At 48.5% G+C, this 15886-nt stretch overlaps 1 protein-coding gene across 1 annotated transcript in view; it reads right to left on the bottom strand.

The window, feature by feature from the left end:
* CDK5 (cyclin dependent kinase 5) overlaps positions 1 to 15886 on the bottom strand; it is a 73308-nt gene that overhangs the window by 51632 nt on the left and 5790 nt on the right. Inside the window, exon 3 of the mRNA XM_068126061.2 lies at positions 7405 to 7472. Coding sequence (XP_067982162.1) covers positions 7405 to 7472 — 68 coding nt within the window. The remainder of the gene's footprint in view (positions 1 to 7404; positions 7473 to 15886) is intronic.

Raw genomic sequence — 15886 nt, 5'->3', positions numbered from 1 at the left:
ATTTGAGAGTAGTAGGTGGAGTAGAGGACATCTTTGCAGTGCTGTAGGTGGTCCTTGTAGGCTTGGGAGTGAACTGATTTGGGTTTAATAGGCACAAGCTGGTCTAAACAGGGTGAGGAGGATGGTGTGATTGATGATGTCAAAGGAGGCGTTGAGGTGAGGAGGATGAAAATGTTGAGGTTGCCGGCGTCAGAGGAGAGAGAAGGTCGCTGGTGACTGAGGAGAGCAGTTTCAGTACTGTGGCTGGAGCAGAATCCGGATTGGGATGTTTCATACAGGTTATTGGCAGAGTGGTGATGTTTGAGTTGAGTGGCCACAGCACGTTCCAAAACTTTTGACAGAAAGGGTAGGTTGGAGATGGGTCTGAAGTTATTTAGGGTGTCAGGGTTTAGTCCAGGGTTTTTCCAGAATGGGGGTGAAGTTTCATGAGTTTTTGGGGAAATCGGTATGTGAAGCTGGATTAAGTTGGAACTGCTTGATGAGCCATGGAGATGGATTGGGTTTTGTTGTTGGTTGTCTGGGAGTTCGGTTGTTGCATTGCCAAAGGTTTCTGTGTGGTGGACACACTCGTTGGCTGTTGTCTTGTGTGACGTGGATGGAGATGTATGTGGCTGCGTGTGGCTGCCTGGAGTCGGGAAGGCGGCTACAGTGGTTGATATTGGTTGTGGATTGTCCGGGGTGCTTCGATTTGCATAGGGGGTGAAGATTGGGATATTACATTATTTTAAGTAAGTATTGGCATGAGTAATTACATAAGTAATTATGAGTTATTATGAGTATTAGTTATGAGTAAGTGATTATTACCTTCGCAAAAGCGGAAGGTTATGTTTTGATCGCTGTGTATTTATTTGTATGTCAGTGTGTGTGTGTGTGTGTGTATGTGTATGTTATTCGCATAACTCAAAAGGTATTCAACCGATTCGCATGAAATTTGGTGGGATGATAGGTTATTATCCGGGAACCATTTGATTAGATTTTGGAATCGATCGGGTCAAAGGTCAAGGTCATGAAAAGGTCATGGATGTGATTACAATATCAAACTTTTGGCGGGATAGAATGGTTTAATTTGAAACAAATCTTCCCGCATGACAACGTAGGTGTGGCTTTGCTACACAGATCTTGTAGTCTTTTATTTTGGCAACAAAAGTAGCTGCGGCGAAGGTATGCGCTCTACCGAGTGCCCGTTCTAGTTTTAGTAAAGTTACATGTTTCGCTGTGTTGTGGATCTGGGGACAAGCTAGTTTGATGGGTACCCTGGGGTCTTCGGCGTGTCTATGTGTTTGGCTGTCTGTTACACCGGACTCTTGAATGGGTTTTCATGAGACGAATTTCAGACATAACAGTGAGAATCTATTTTGAGCGAATCACAGTGGGTGAGGAAAACATTGTGTGTGACCAGACACCAGAACTGACCAGAATTGAAATTGGAAGTAGACCAGGTTATTTCTATTATTTGTTTATTCGTGAAAATAAATAAATAATAGGGGGAGGTTAATGGAGGTTAATGGTGGTTTGTTTGTGTTAATGGAGGTTAATGGTGGTTTGTTTGTGTTAATGGAGGTTAATGGTGGTTTGTTTGTGTTAATGGAGGTTAATGGTGGTTTGTTTGTGTTAATTCTAGTTGAAACTCTAGCTGAAGTAATTTTCGTTTATTTTTATTATTTTATTGATTTTTTATGATTTTGATTGATTTTTTGATTTGATTTGAGATTTGAGATGATTGATTTTTATTAATTTTATAATTTTATTTTTATTGATGTTGGAAACAGGTAATGGGATGCTGAGAGAAGGATTGAATTTAATTTGAATTGGACTGGATTAAATGGGATTGAATTTAAAAATTGAATATTGGATAAAATTGGATCCACTTGAAAAAAGTGGATTAGGAAATTGGAGAAAAGGTGTTCTATGAAACTATGAATTGAATGAATTGAATCTATGAATTGGAGACCTGTAGACCAGGCGTTCCCAGGAGACTTGTGGACCAGGTGTTCCACCAGAGGAAAAAGACCAGGTGTTCGTGGAGCACTTCACCTGCAAGAACGCCTTGGAACCAAGGTGGAAGGGACCAGTCCAGGTGTTGCTGACTACACCAACGGCAGTCTTTTGCGAGGGCAAGACTTCGTGGATCCACGCCACGCACTGTAAGTTGGCCATACAAGCACCAGACACTACACCACAGCAACCACAGTAAGGATGGGCCTAATCATAGGTACAATACTATTGATAGCGACAGCAGCTAGGGGAAACTCCGATTCCAATAGATGCGAAAACGAAACCCGACACCTCACCGTAACATGGGGACAAAGAGTATCACTACCATGTTTCGAACAGAAAGCCCTGCACACAAATTGGGTGAACATAAATTGGCTAGCACTGTCGGCAGGGCCTGGACGCGTTGGCATGGTACTACAAAAGCAACGTGAGTTCCGGGAAAACGGGCAAGCTAGCATTGAGACCTTGGCCCAACCAGGATACAAATGGGGAACCCCTGATTTTAAGCTACAAACACGCACGCGCCTAGAGAAAGGCATGACTATGCAGGTCCGGTGCAGCGTCTGGACCCCAGGAGCGGCCAGTGGCGAAACTAAATACACACCATGCATCGAATACATACTCACGCCACACCCCCAGGATAAGGCCCCAAAGAGGGGGGAAAACACATATTGGAAAGTGGCCAGGGAGGTGGCAACAATTCAAAATAGGACACACTGCTGGTCGTGCATGCACTTTCCCCAAGCAGGCACCACAGGAATACACATGATAGTGCTACCTCTGTCCCTCAATGACCTCTGCTCACAACCTATCGATTCCCCATGTTTAGTCACCACGCTGGAAAGAGAAGGGGTTGACAACGGCAAGAGTTGCAATCGACAATTTAATTATCGCCCGTCAATGATTGCCCATGTGGCCGAGAGGCCTGCCCCCGTCTGGGTCAAACCACAGAAAGGGAGGGTCTGCCTCCAGGGTTCCGGCCACTTGCGTATGGGAGAATCAGAATGCGCCTACACTCTCCCCGGGAAGCTGGGACAAGGGAGCTCAGGGATTACATTACGAATAGTACTGCAAGATAAACACAACCACAACATAACGGCTATAACATTCTCCAGGGGGGTTAGTAGGATTAATGGGGTGGTAAAGGGACTCCGGTGCTTATCCACCCACCTGGTCCCACCCCATGGGACAATGTTTATATGCGGCGACAAGGCTTACCCCTATTTACCAAATAATTGGGGGGGCACATGTTATCTGGGTTCAGTCCTTCCTGACGTTGAGATACTGGATGAGCTAGACCCAAAGTCCTTGGACAGGCGTTATAAGAGGTCAGTCATGAACGAAGATGGAACCACTAAACTACACGGGAGTCTATGGGAAAAGGTGTTTGGTTTCTTCTTCCCAGGAGCGGGCACAGTCATGGATAGTTTCCGGATAGACAAATTGGCTTTGGCCCTAGAAAAGGTGGCAAACGACACCGCTACGGCTCATGACATACTATTGGATACGGTGATTCACATGCGTACAATGGTGATGCAGAATCGGGTGGCTTTGGACATGCTCTTGGCAGAGAAAGGAGGGGTATGCGGAATTATAGAGGGAAAATGTTGCACTTACATACCCGATCCATCTGAAGGAGTGTCAGCCGCAATAGTGAGACTAAGGGAAACTAGCCACGCCCTGACGATCGATCGGATCGCGCGCAAAAATTCTTATACATTTAGCTGGCTCACTGACTGGTTCCGGGGATGGACGGGCACCATAGTGAAGTGGTTATTGACCGCACTGGCTGTGATAATCGGGGTAGTAATTTGGGGGGCACTAATGAAATCTCTAGTCCTCCTCTGTATGAGAAAGTATTTTACAGGATGGAAAGTGAAGAAGCCGCCGACAACGACTATGGCTCTGACCACAGAGGCCGTCGACCTGAACGGGTCCTTCAACAAGGCAGTTGCGACCAACGCTCCAGAAAATTGTATTGAATTTTGTGACGACTGTGATACTTGTGTGGATCCCATGTGGGAACTGGCTGCTGCCTGTAACGGTGTATGTGATGACTGTGATACTTGTGCTATAAACCCCTTGCGTGTACTGGCTAACGCTGCTTATGTATTACAAGCTGACAGCTGCACGCCCCCTTCCGACCCAACTATGGATCTGATTGCGACGCTGGGTCTGGCGGTCGAGGGACCCGACGTGGATATCTTAGACCCGCAAGCCGACCAGGCGCCCATGGGAGACTTTGACATAAAGGAAGTCCCTCTCTTTTCTCCAAATGTTTTAAGTTCAAATGCTTCAAGTGAATCGGATTTTTACGCTCTGTACCCTGATCAGGAAATTGAGACACAAGATACTGACGACATTTTGTATTCCCCAGAACAGCAGCACGTGAGGGACCTCATGGGCATGACCGTTGATTAACTTCGAAGATCTGCAAGGACTGCGTCTGCAAAGGGTGGGGGGAGCAAGTTCCGCAGGGGAGGTTGTGGGCCCTCTGGCGGGGCAGAACCTCATCTGGACCAGACGTCTTCGTTGTGGATCCGAAACGTTAATGGACTTTCATGTTCTGAGCCCTCAGGTTCAAAGCACGCACCACACGACACGTTCCCCAAATGCACGGGCGAGGCGCTATGGGCGCACGGTATGCCCTCGGGAGATACCCGCATTACACAATTATTTTTCAATAAAGCCCGATGTGGCACGTTGTCTCTTAAGATACTTTGTCTCGACGAGACAAGAGGAAGGAATGTCAAGTCGTAGATTCGTTATTGCTAAGAATTCTGTATAAGACGTCTTGAATAATATGTTATGATTTTAATGTTGCTTATATGCTATTTTCATAAGTGAATAAAGGGCTTTTCTCTTCGCTTTAGTATAAATGAGAAATGCTCGCTTCGGTCGTGCTGGGCAAATGGTTTTTCGTATACGTGTGCCCTTTCACCTAGATAAGTCCGGTCGTAAAAACCCTCTTTGATTCGCAGACGGCGCCTCGAGCCGCGGGCAGGAGAACGCTCACATGCGCGCGGATGTGTAACGCCGGTAGAATGATTAGATTGCAGACATAAACCTATCGTTAAAACTATATATTTTGTATTAATCACAGCGACGCTTGAATCTGTATAAACATGTTTTGAATTACTCAGTTGAACAAACCCATATATTTTATGGCCTTATTGAAGCCAAGAATGCACCCTCCCTTTAATGAGTTACATTTTCTGTCTCCTCGGAGCCCAGAGAAACATCTGGTCCAGATAAGGGACGGATGACGGTGGGGGCTAGGGATGACGGTGGGGGACTCTCGCTAGTTCCTTCGTTCTCTCGGAGATTTTCTGATAAACTTGTCCCTATTTATACGGACTGCGAATCAATGTGCTCGAGGAAGGCTAGACGTGGCATGAAGCTGGTTCTTGCTGTAGATGTCTGTCTCCTCCGGATCTGTATAAGTTGGTTTTTAATAAAGCTGCGTCATTTTCAAACTGTTTGTGGACTTCTTTTGCAAACGAAGAGCCGCTTCTTCACACATATATACATACATACATATATATATACATACATACATACATACATATGTATATACATACATATATATATATATACATACATACATACATATATATATACATACATATATATATACATACATACATATATACATACATATATACATACATATATACATACATACATACATATATATATACATACATACATACATATATACATACATATATACATACATACATACATATATACATACATATATACATACATACATACATATATACATACATATATACATACATACATATATACATACATACATATATACATACATACATATATACATACATACATATATATATATATATATATATATATATATATATATATATATATATATATATATATATATATATATATATATATATAAATATATAATATATATATATATATATATATGTATGTATGTATGAATGGTGAACTTGTGAAACCATAGGAAAAGATGTACAAAGCATGTGAAGGCAAGTTCATCGTTTCTTTCATGTTTGCAGCGTGTTGTACATATTAAAATGCTCAATGCAACCTGCAGAACAGAACAGTACAGGTAATAATTAGAATGACACTCGGTAGAGCGTATACATCGGACAGGTTGGACAGTTTACGTTTTGTATCCCATAGATAATCCTAGGATCCTGGGTTCAAATCCCGGTCGATCGCTTAATTAACACCAGGGGAGTTGACTCAGCCTGTCATCCTCCTGAGGTCGGCAAATTGAGTACCAGTTTACTGGTAATTCCTTGTCTCTCTCAAGAGGCGACTGACTTGGTTAGCGGCAGGAAGGGTATCCGACCGTAAAACATTGCTTCAAAAATGGGACCACGGTGCCCAAAAAAGGCCAACCCCTGCTCTGCGGGGAAAAATGGCCTCTGAAGGTGGTTGTTGTTGTATCCCACAGATAGACTGGATCTGCATCCGGACCTGAACGAAAATTGAATCGGCTTGTTCTTGTCACCTACCCAACTCATCCACCAAGTTTCGTCCGAATCCGTTGATAACCTTTTGAGATACCATGACTTTGTGAGATATCATGAATATTTTGAGATATCGTGAGATATCGTATAGCTTTGGCCCTATCTTACAATTGTGAAGTCACTTTTAAAATTCTAGTATCTGAATCCAGGTCTGCACCAAAATCAAATCCATTCGTCCTTTTCACACATTCAAGCTGCCCACCAAGTTGCGTCTAAATCCGTCCATAACTTTTTGAGATATCCTGTTCAGACAGACAAATAGCTTAGCTCTTTCACGAGCCTCGACTCTGTATACAAAAAAAATAAAAATAAAAAATAGACGAGACAGACAGGGGTGAAAACAACCAAACGTGAATCCGAAGCTCATGATACGGAGGTAATATTGTCACACTGGAGGTAAAAACACCCAGTGTGACAATAAAAACGTTTATTTTCAAGGTGCCAACATTTTTTACACAGTACTGTACTATATATAAAACATTCAGCAAAACTTATGTACTCATTTTGAGATTACAAATCAAAATCCACTAATTGCTGGACGTCTGACATATCAACCTCCAAATGCAATTATAAAAGGATGATTATTGTTATTCCGTATGCAGCCTGTGGCGGCTGGTTTCATCATTTTCTGGAAGTGTGGCTGTGCCGCTAATGCAGTGCCCTTGTTATTAGCTGGTAATCATTTTGTCAACCTCAGAAGGATGACAGGCTGAGTCGTGCTACGTGGTATTATTTAACACAACGATAGGGGCTCAAACTGAAGACCCAATATCTTAAGCCAGCCACCTCAACCGTTATCCCATCACCAGGCTTAAATGGAGCATTATAAGCAAGGAGAAACAAAAAACAGGAAAAAAGAAGCAACATGTTTGCTTACCGTACTATATTCTTGTGCTTGAGTTCTTTAAGCAAACAGATTTCTCGGAGTGCAGAACTTGGTACACCCTGAATGTGCGATGCAAAGGAATAAAGTAAAATTGGACAGGTAAATAACAGGAACCGAGTTAGCGCGACAAGTACAAATACAATTCTAAGTCCAACTAGATGCAAAAGTACTGGGGGTTACCACCTGAAGCTTCAGATATTTACTCGACTCTTATTTACCCTTCTACCCAATTGTCTGTCGGATCACTTAGTCTTAGATTCTTCAATTTTGGATTAGGGAGACCCCTGTGAGGAGTGGGGTGTTATAACACACCCAAACTTCCCCAGCCTTGTGACTAATAAAACTAGAGCTTCCAGGGAAGCAGAACTCAACTGAACTGACTGGACAACTTTAAAGTAGGTCAGTTGTCTGTACTGGATTTGACTAAAGATAGCAACCTACCTTGTGTCGTGTGGTAAGAGTCTCACACACCAAGTTTGATCAAAATCCATAAATATTTGTGGACGTTAAAGTCTTAACGTCGTTTCGGAGCTGAAAACAATATGGCGGCCTATGGCGCCCATTTTGTGACGGATCGGGTTGGAATGCAATAGCAACCAACCTTGTGTGGTCAGGGTTAAACATTTTAAGTTTGATCAAAATCTGTTAATATTTGTGGACGCAAGAGTGTCGACGTCGTTTTCATGACCAAAAACAAAATGGTCGCCTAAGTCCGCCATTTTTCAACGGATCGGGCTGAAATGTTATACCAACCTGGTCCTTGGGGTAAGGATGCTGCATGTCAAGTTTGATCAGAATCGGTTGATATTTGTGGACGCTGGAGTGTTAACGTCGAAAGTTAACGGACGACAGACCACAGACGACGACGACAGACGATGGACCCCGGAGGGTTCAGTATGTGATGAACTCAACTGGACGGTAGTACAGTTGAGTTAATAAGAGCCCTCGCGAAACGGTTTAATCACTCCAGCAAGCACGCCAACAAAATGGGTGATAAGGAACGGCTGGCTTGGCAAGCAATAGCAAGCCGATTGCTTCTGGTTGAAATGGCCGAGGAATTTTAAAAACAAGGGGGTTCCCCCCAAATCACTAGATGTCTGAACTACAACCTGAAGAGATGACCGTCAGCCCACTCAGGGGGGCTATTATTAAAATTTATTTGATGAAAATGGTGGAAACACAAATGAAAAAAAAAGGACGAGAGTACCAAAACACTCAGACCACCTCCACGCTAATCTATCCATTGATATCCTACAAATATATATGATGTCTTTTCCGATGTGCGATTCATAAATTCGGTAATTATGCAATTAAAAGTCGAAATCTTCTTCTCCTTCATGATTGGCCATGACGTCACCATGAAGACGACTGCTACTTCTGTGTTGTTTACAGGTTACATCGCAATTCGATTCAGCTCAAAAGGCAATTCCTTTTCAAATTTATACAAATATTCAGGGTCACTGTGTCCTTGGTGGGTGTGGTAATACAAACCGAGATGGCTTCATGACACACCGATGTCCAAAAGATCCGAGGGTTGCCAGAAATTGCACAAGATTTGTCTGAAACACCCGAATGTGGATCTGGTCTACAAAATGTTCACTTTTGTGCTCGAAACATTCTACAGCACTGTTATGAAAAAACAGATTGGCTAAATCTTGTGGTTATCAACCGCAATTGAGAGAGGATGCCATCTGCATGATTAAGCGGAAGAAACAGCCATCACTTGAAACTAAGACCATCCATTACCACCCCTCCTTCACAATCACACATCAACCGTCACCCTAGCTAACAATAACCATGGCCTGTCAGATGCTTAAAAGACACGTTCAGGATAGATTATTAAGGTTAGAACATTAAAAAGGGTATGTAGGGTTGGTGGTTTTAGACACACATTAAGGAAGGGAAGACAGCAACCTCCAACACAAAAAACGACACATTCTATATTGCCATTAAATTACCTCACTCTTATGCTAAAACATGCAATATGGGAAACAACTATACTATGCAACGGCACCCCTAGAAATAATTCCTACAACATTATTTTAGGGTACGGATGGTAGTTCCTTCCATCACTGAAGGTGGACGGATGTTAGCTTTTCACCCTGTCTGTTTATCTGTGAGCAGGATATCTCAAAAAGTTTTTTTTTTTTTTTTGTACACAAGATCGAGGCTTATGTAAGAGCTAACATTAATCACAAAAAGACAAACTGACACATAAACATATGATAAAGGGAGCGGGAGACAAGATGTGGAGAGAGACACAACTACAACATTTGAGAGCAGGGACATCGGGAGGATTCGGACGGATGGATTATGGACGGATTCGGACGAAACTTGGTGGACAGGTTGGGTGTGTGACAAGGACAATCAGATTAGATTTTTGTGAAGATCCGGATCTGGACCTGGATACGATCGTTTATTCATTTTTTATGGTGTAGCCCATAGGGCAAAGCCATCTAGAACAGTGTTTGTGCTGGCCATATGTCTGTATGCATATTGTATGTATATAGGTATGTATGAATGTATGAGTGTATGCATACCAATCAGAGCTGAGGATCTGGTCACATAATGGGGTGATGTCATTAGGGCATACGACGGCTGACTCCACACAACGACATTTTGATTTCTATGCCTTTCAGGCCGAACATATCGTCGAACCTGTCATCTATCACAATCACCGTGCTCTACGTTTACGTTTTTCATTCAGTGTGAAACACAAACAAACCGATTGTTCAAATGACATTAAATATCAAAAAAGCATAGGCATTACAGGTCTTCCAACAACACAGTACGTATAGGCCTTAGGCTTCATACCTTCATGCCTGGCCTTCAGGCCACTTCAGACAAATTTGCCCAGGTTTCTCAATACAATAGCATCGTTTTCAGAATATTAATAAAGTTAATATAATCGTAACACTGCAATCCCTTTGTCGTGACTGCAAAGTTGCTGGAATGAAGCGTCCTCTCCCTCTCAGACTCTATCTCGCACTGTGCATTGTTGGACTGAATGCCACAGTGACTGCACAGTACTGTATTGTATTTTTATCTTTGTTTTCTTTGTGTACTTAACCACAGTAATAGTTGAACAATGAGTGGTAAACAAAGGGGTAACAAAATGGTGAACTTGCACGTAAGTGGCAACACAATAGTGTAACTCAGGATGTCAAATTAGACATAGTGAAACAAAATAAGTATGGCGAATGACCAGCAGATATTGCTCGTTATCTTGGTTTTCCACTGACAACTGTTTGAACTATTTTTAACTAGAGCTATGTGATTGTGGTCACCAATATGCCAAAAGGATAAGGCATTCAATTAAAACATTTATGGCTGGTATACCACTTCACGATGATGATGATATCATTATCATGCTTTTGTTCCCCATTGAGAGTTTCAAAAGTTTCAATTTTTTTCCATTCAACAGTTTCAGAGAAATATATATTTTAATTATTTGCGTTTAATCCAAGATGGCTGCCATAACACGTGACCTATGACGTCACAATTATCATAAAAGCATTCTGCATGGGTGTTTCTCCTACCATGAAAGTTTTGTCTCAATCGGACATGTGGTTGCAGAGTAAAAGCAGGTTTAGCCCGTAAGCACGGACATATGCACGAAAAACCTGAAAACATAATGCCTCTGGCCACCTTCGGGGGTGAAGGCATAAAAAGGCAGACGAGGGCCATGGAGACGGCACAGTGTGACGCACAGCAAGCAAGACGTGCTGTTCCGGTAACGCAGCCCGTGCTGCAAGTACGGCCGAAGTGGGAGTGGCGACCACGGAGGTCGGGAGTGGACACCGCAGGGGTCGCAGCATGAGTGATGGGTTACATGGCACAAGTACATGTGCTGGCACAAAGGCTGGAGCCTGGATCCATGGGGGCATAGTAATTAGCTTAGTGGGAAGAATAATTTAAAGGGCGAAGGACTGACGCAGGCAGGTTAACAGAGACGCAGGCAGGTTAACAGAAACGCAGGCAGGTTAACAGACGCAGGCAGGTTAACAGAGACACAGGCAGGTTAACAGAGACGCAGGCAGGTTAACAGAGACGCGGGCAGGTTAACAGAGATGCGGGCAGGTTAACAGAGACGATATAATTAGAGATTATAGATTTTCAAGGTGTAAGAACGTTAATATATAATTATAAAATAGTTAATAGATATGGACCAAGATAAAAAGGTGGTTGGGTTTTTGAAATCGTTTTATTTATTATATTTTTCCTATAGTATGTTTTTGTGTGTTCCATATGTATTTGTTTAATTGCTAGGCTTGTTGAGTGGTGTTGTACAGAACATAAACCAAGTGTAGGAATGCATCCCCCTATTACACCAATTCCTATGGGGAAAAATTCCCCCCTATCCATCATTTCATTCACTACAAGTCCAACTTTTCTGGAACGTTTCTCAGAAATGTAGCGGTGACCCCCTGCATAGCATGGTATTTCAAAACGTTGTGGACGACTTATAACAAAACTAGGTGCACGAGTTCGTTCGGTGACAAGAACAAGCAGATTCGATTTTGGTTCAGGTGCGAATCCAGATCCCGTTTATCATTGGGAGACAAAACATAAACTGTTCAACATGGCGGAAGTTGAAGTGTGGTGCTGCGCACACAACTTGCTTGCCAAAGAGGTAGGCCACAATGCGTTTGTTAAAACCAAAAGAGTCTTTATTTCGAAAGCTCGAACTGCAGCACTGAGCGGGCTCGAGCTGTGCCCGCATATATGTGCCGAGGCCACGCCTAGTCCCCGGGCGTGGCCGATCGGTCGAAGGGCGGGGCATGTGCCATCAGTCCCCGCCGAGGCGCTCGCGCCACCCACTGGTGCGCAGAATTATTGCCCCTTGTGCCTGCCACACGCGCCCCCACAGAATTCCCGCGCACCTGAAGGGTGAGTTTGCGGGGAAGCCGGATGACCCGGCTGAAACGCCCCCTGGCGATGGGTGCAGGGCTGGGGGGTAGCGGGCCGGCGGGGCTGGGGGGTGCCGGGGGGCGGCCTCGACGCGGAGGCAGAGCTGCTGGCGGGGGTGCCGGAGGTCCGACCGCCGGGGGGCGGCCTCGACACGGAGGCAGAGCTGCTGGCGGGGGGTGGTCCAGATCGAGGTGGGCCGGCTTGAGGCGGTCCACGGAAATGCGATCCGGGGCACCGCCGATGTCGACCGTGAAATATTTCTCCCCGGTCTCCAACACGCGGAAGGGCCCGTCGTACGGGGGCCGTAGCGGTGCCCGGTGGGCGTCGTGCCGGATGAACACGTACTTTGCCGTGCGAAGCTCCGGGGCGACGTGGGAAGGCGGGCAACCGTGGTGTGCCGTTGGCACCGGGGCGAACCTCCGGGCGGTCCCCTGAAGGGCGGAGCGCTGTTGCGCCGCGGACCAAGGAGCCGTGGAGTCGGGGATAAATTCACCCGGTACCCACAGTGGTTGCCCGAGGACCAGCTCCACCGAGGACGCGTGCAGGTCGTCCTTGGGTGCCGTCCTGAGGCCCAGCAGGACCCAGGGGAGTGTCGACCCAGCTGCCGTCGCAGAGGCTGGCCCGGAGCGCGGCCTTCATGGAGCGATGAAAGCGCTCGCACAGGCCATTGGCCTGGGGGTGGTAGGCCGTGGTGCGGTGTAGTTTCACCCCGAGCCCTTGCGCCACCGCGGCCCAGAGATCCGAGGTGAACTGGGGGCCGCGGTCGGACGAGATGTCCGAGGGGGCACCGAACCGGGCAACCCAAGTGGCGAAAAAGGCTTGCGCCACCTCAGCCGCAGACGCCGCCGCCAATGGGACGGCCTCCGGCCACCGTGTGGTGCGGTCGACCATGGTGAGGTGAGGAGGTGGGTGAACACTCGTGAGGGGGGCAGAGGTCCCACCAAGTCGACGTGCACGTGGTCGAACCGTCGCTCGGGCACCGTAAACGGGGCCAACGGTGCCTGGGTGTGGCGGTGGACCTTTGCGCGCTGGCACGCGAGGCACGTCCTGGCCGTCGCGGACGTCCTTCCTGTAGCCATGCCAGACGAAATTCGCCACGACGAGTTTCTGGGATGCCCTCGCGCCAGGGTGGGACAGGCCGTGGATGGCGCCGAACACTGGGCGCTGCCAGCCAGCGGGCACGATGGGGAGAAGCCGGCCGAGGGAGACGTCGCATAGGAGGGCCGTGCCCGTGGCGTCGAACGGCACCTCGGTGACGCGGAGGCTCGTGACGGCGGTCCGCAAGGCCTGGACGCCGGGCTCGGCGGTCTGGGCCTCCACCATCCGGGCATAGTCGACCCCGACGTGGACCGCGTGCATGACAGTCCGGGAAAGGCAATCCGCCACCGGGTTGTCCTTACCCGCCACGTGACTGATGTCCGTCGTGTACTCGGACACGGCAGAGAGGTGGCGCTGCTGCCGTGCCGACCATGGCTCGGCGACCTTGGCCATTGCGAACACAAGGGGCTTGTGGTCAACGAAGGCCGTGAACGGGTGGCCCTCCAGCAGATGGTGGAAATGTCGGACCGCCAGGTGGAGCCCGAGCAACTTGCGGTCGAAGGTGCTGTACCGGCGTTCGTGCGGGCGAAGCTGCCGGCTGAAAAACGCCAGCGGTTGCCAAGCACCACGCACCCATTGCTCGTGCACCGCGCCCACCGATGCGTCGGTGGTGAGGGCGATCGGTGCATCGGGCGCCGGGTGCGCCAGCATGGTGGCGTCGGCCAGAGCCAACTTTGCACCCGCAAACGCCGCGGCCATCGGCTCCGACCATGCGATGTCACCTTTCCCGGCTTGCCCCAAAGGGCCTCATGCAAGGGGCAGAGGAGCTGGGCGACGTGGGGCACGAAGCGGTGGTAAAAGTTTACCATGCCCAGGAACTCCTGGAGCCCCTTGATCGTGTGGGGCCACGGGAAATCCCTGACCGCCTCCACCTTGGCCGGTAAAGGGACGGTCCCGTGCTCGGTGATGCGGTGCCCCAAGAAGTCGATGGTGGCGACGCCGAAACGGCACTTGGCGGGGTTGATGATTAGGCCATGCTGGCCCAGGCGTTCGAAAAGCGTGCGGAGGTGGAGCAGGTGCTCCTCCCGGGACGCGCTCGCGACTAGGATGTCGTCCAGATGACAAACAGGAAAGGTAAGTCGCGCAAGACGCTATCCATAAGCCGCTGGAACGCCTGAGCCGCATTCTTCAACCCGAAGGGCATCCTTCGGAATTTGAAGAGGCCGAAAGGGGTGATGACGGCCGTCTTCGGGACGTCGTCCGGTTGGACGGGGACCTGATGGTAGCCCCGGATGAGGTCCACCTTAGAAAACACGGTCGTGTTGGCCAACCGGGCGGAAAAGTCCTGAATGTGTGGGACCGGTTAGCGGTCGGGGGTGGTGGCATCGTTGAGCCGGCGGTAGTCCCCGCACGGCCGCCATCCCCCACCGGGCTTCGGCACGATGTGCAGCGGAGAAGCCCAAGCGCTGTTGGAGCGCCGCACGATCCCCAGCCGCTCCAGCGTGGCGAACTCCGCTTTCGCCACCGCAAGCTTCGTGGGCTCGAGTCGGCGTGCCCGGGCATAGACCGGCGGCCCGACCGTGGGGATGTGGTGCTCCACCCCGTGTTTAACGGCCACCGCTGAGAAGGTGGGCCGCGTGAGGGCCGGGAAACTGGCGAGGAGGTGGGTAAAGTCGTCCGCTGCCGGAAGCGTGCAAACTAAACTCGCCGGGACGGAACCTTCCAGCAAGCCGCTCCGCAAGCCGCTCGGTGAGCCGCTCGGTGAGCCGCTCAGTGAGCCGCTCAGCGAACAAGCGAGCGAGCTCAAGGTTTCGGCCTGGACGAGCCGTCTGCGCTTCACGTAGACCAACAACCCATTCGCACATAGGAAGTCCGCACCAAGCAATGCCATTAGCACGCTGGCGGTCACGAACGACCATTGAAAGCGCTGCCCTCCGAACCGCAGGGTGAGGCAGCGCTTCCCAAATGTGCGGATGGGTGTACCGTTGGCGGCAAGCAACGCGGGGCCCCGGCCCGCGGTTCGCTTGTCGGACGTGGAGGCGGGGATGACGCTTACCTGCGCTCCTGTATCACAGAGGAAACGGCGCCCGGACAAGGTGTCCGTAATGAATAGGAGGCTGCCGGAATGGCCGACGCTCAGGGCCGCTAATGAGCGCCGGCCTGGTCGTTTCCCGACTTGTGAAAAGAGCATGGCGGGCGACACGTCCTAGCCTTGTGGCCGAACCTGGCGTGGAAATAGCACCAGGCTTGCGGCGGCGGCCGCGGTTTTCTCGGCAGCGGTGGTGGTGGTGGGCGGGGCGCGGCAGCGGCCACGAGGGACGCTTAGCCTCTGCCCCGGGATCCACGACGGCAGCACCGTAACTCAACCGCGTGTCGCAAGCCGCGAAAAACTTGTCGGCCTCGACGGCCAGGGCGCGGAGTTCCTTTATTTCGGAACCGGCCAGCGCGAGGCGTACCTGTAGAGGTAGCTGGCGTAGGAAAAGCGCCCGGAATAAGAAATCCGGGGCTTGGTCACCCAGCAGCG

The sequence above is a fragment of the Myxine glutinosa genome, chromosome 10 (assembly GCF_964187855.1).
Source record: "Myxine glutinosa chromosome 10, kmMyxGlut1.1, whole genome shotgun sequence".
Lineage (NCBI taxonomy): Eukaryota > Metazoa > Chordata > Myxini > Myxiniformes > Myxinidae > Myxine > Myxine glutinosa.
This window is presented reverse-complemented; position numbering and strand designations above follow the sequence as displayed.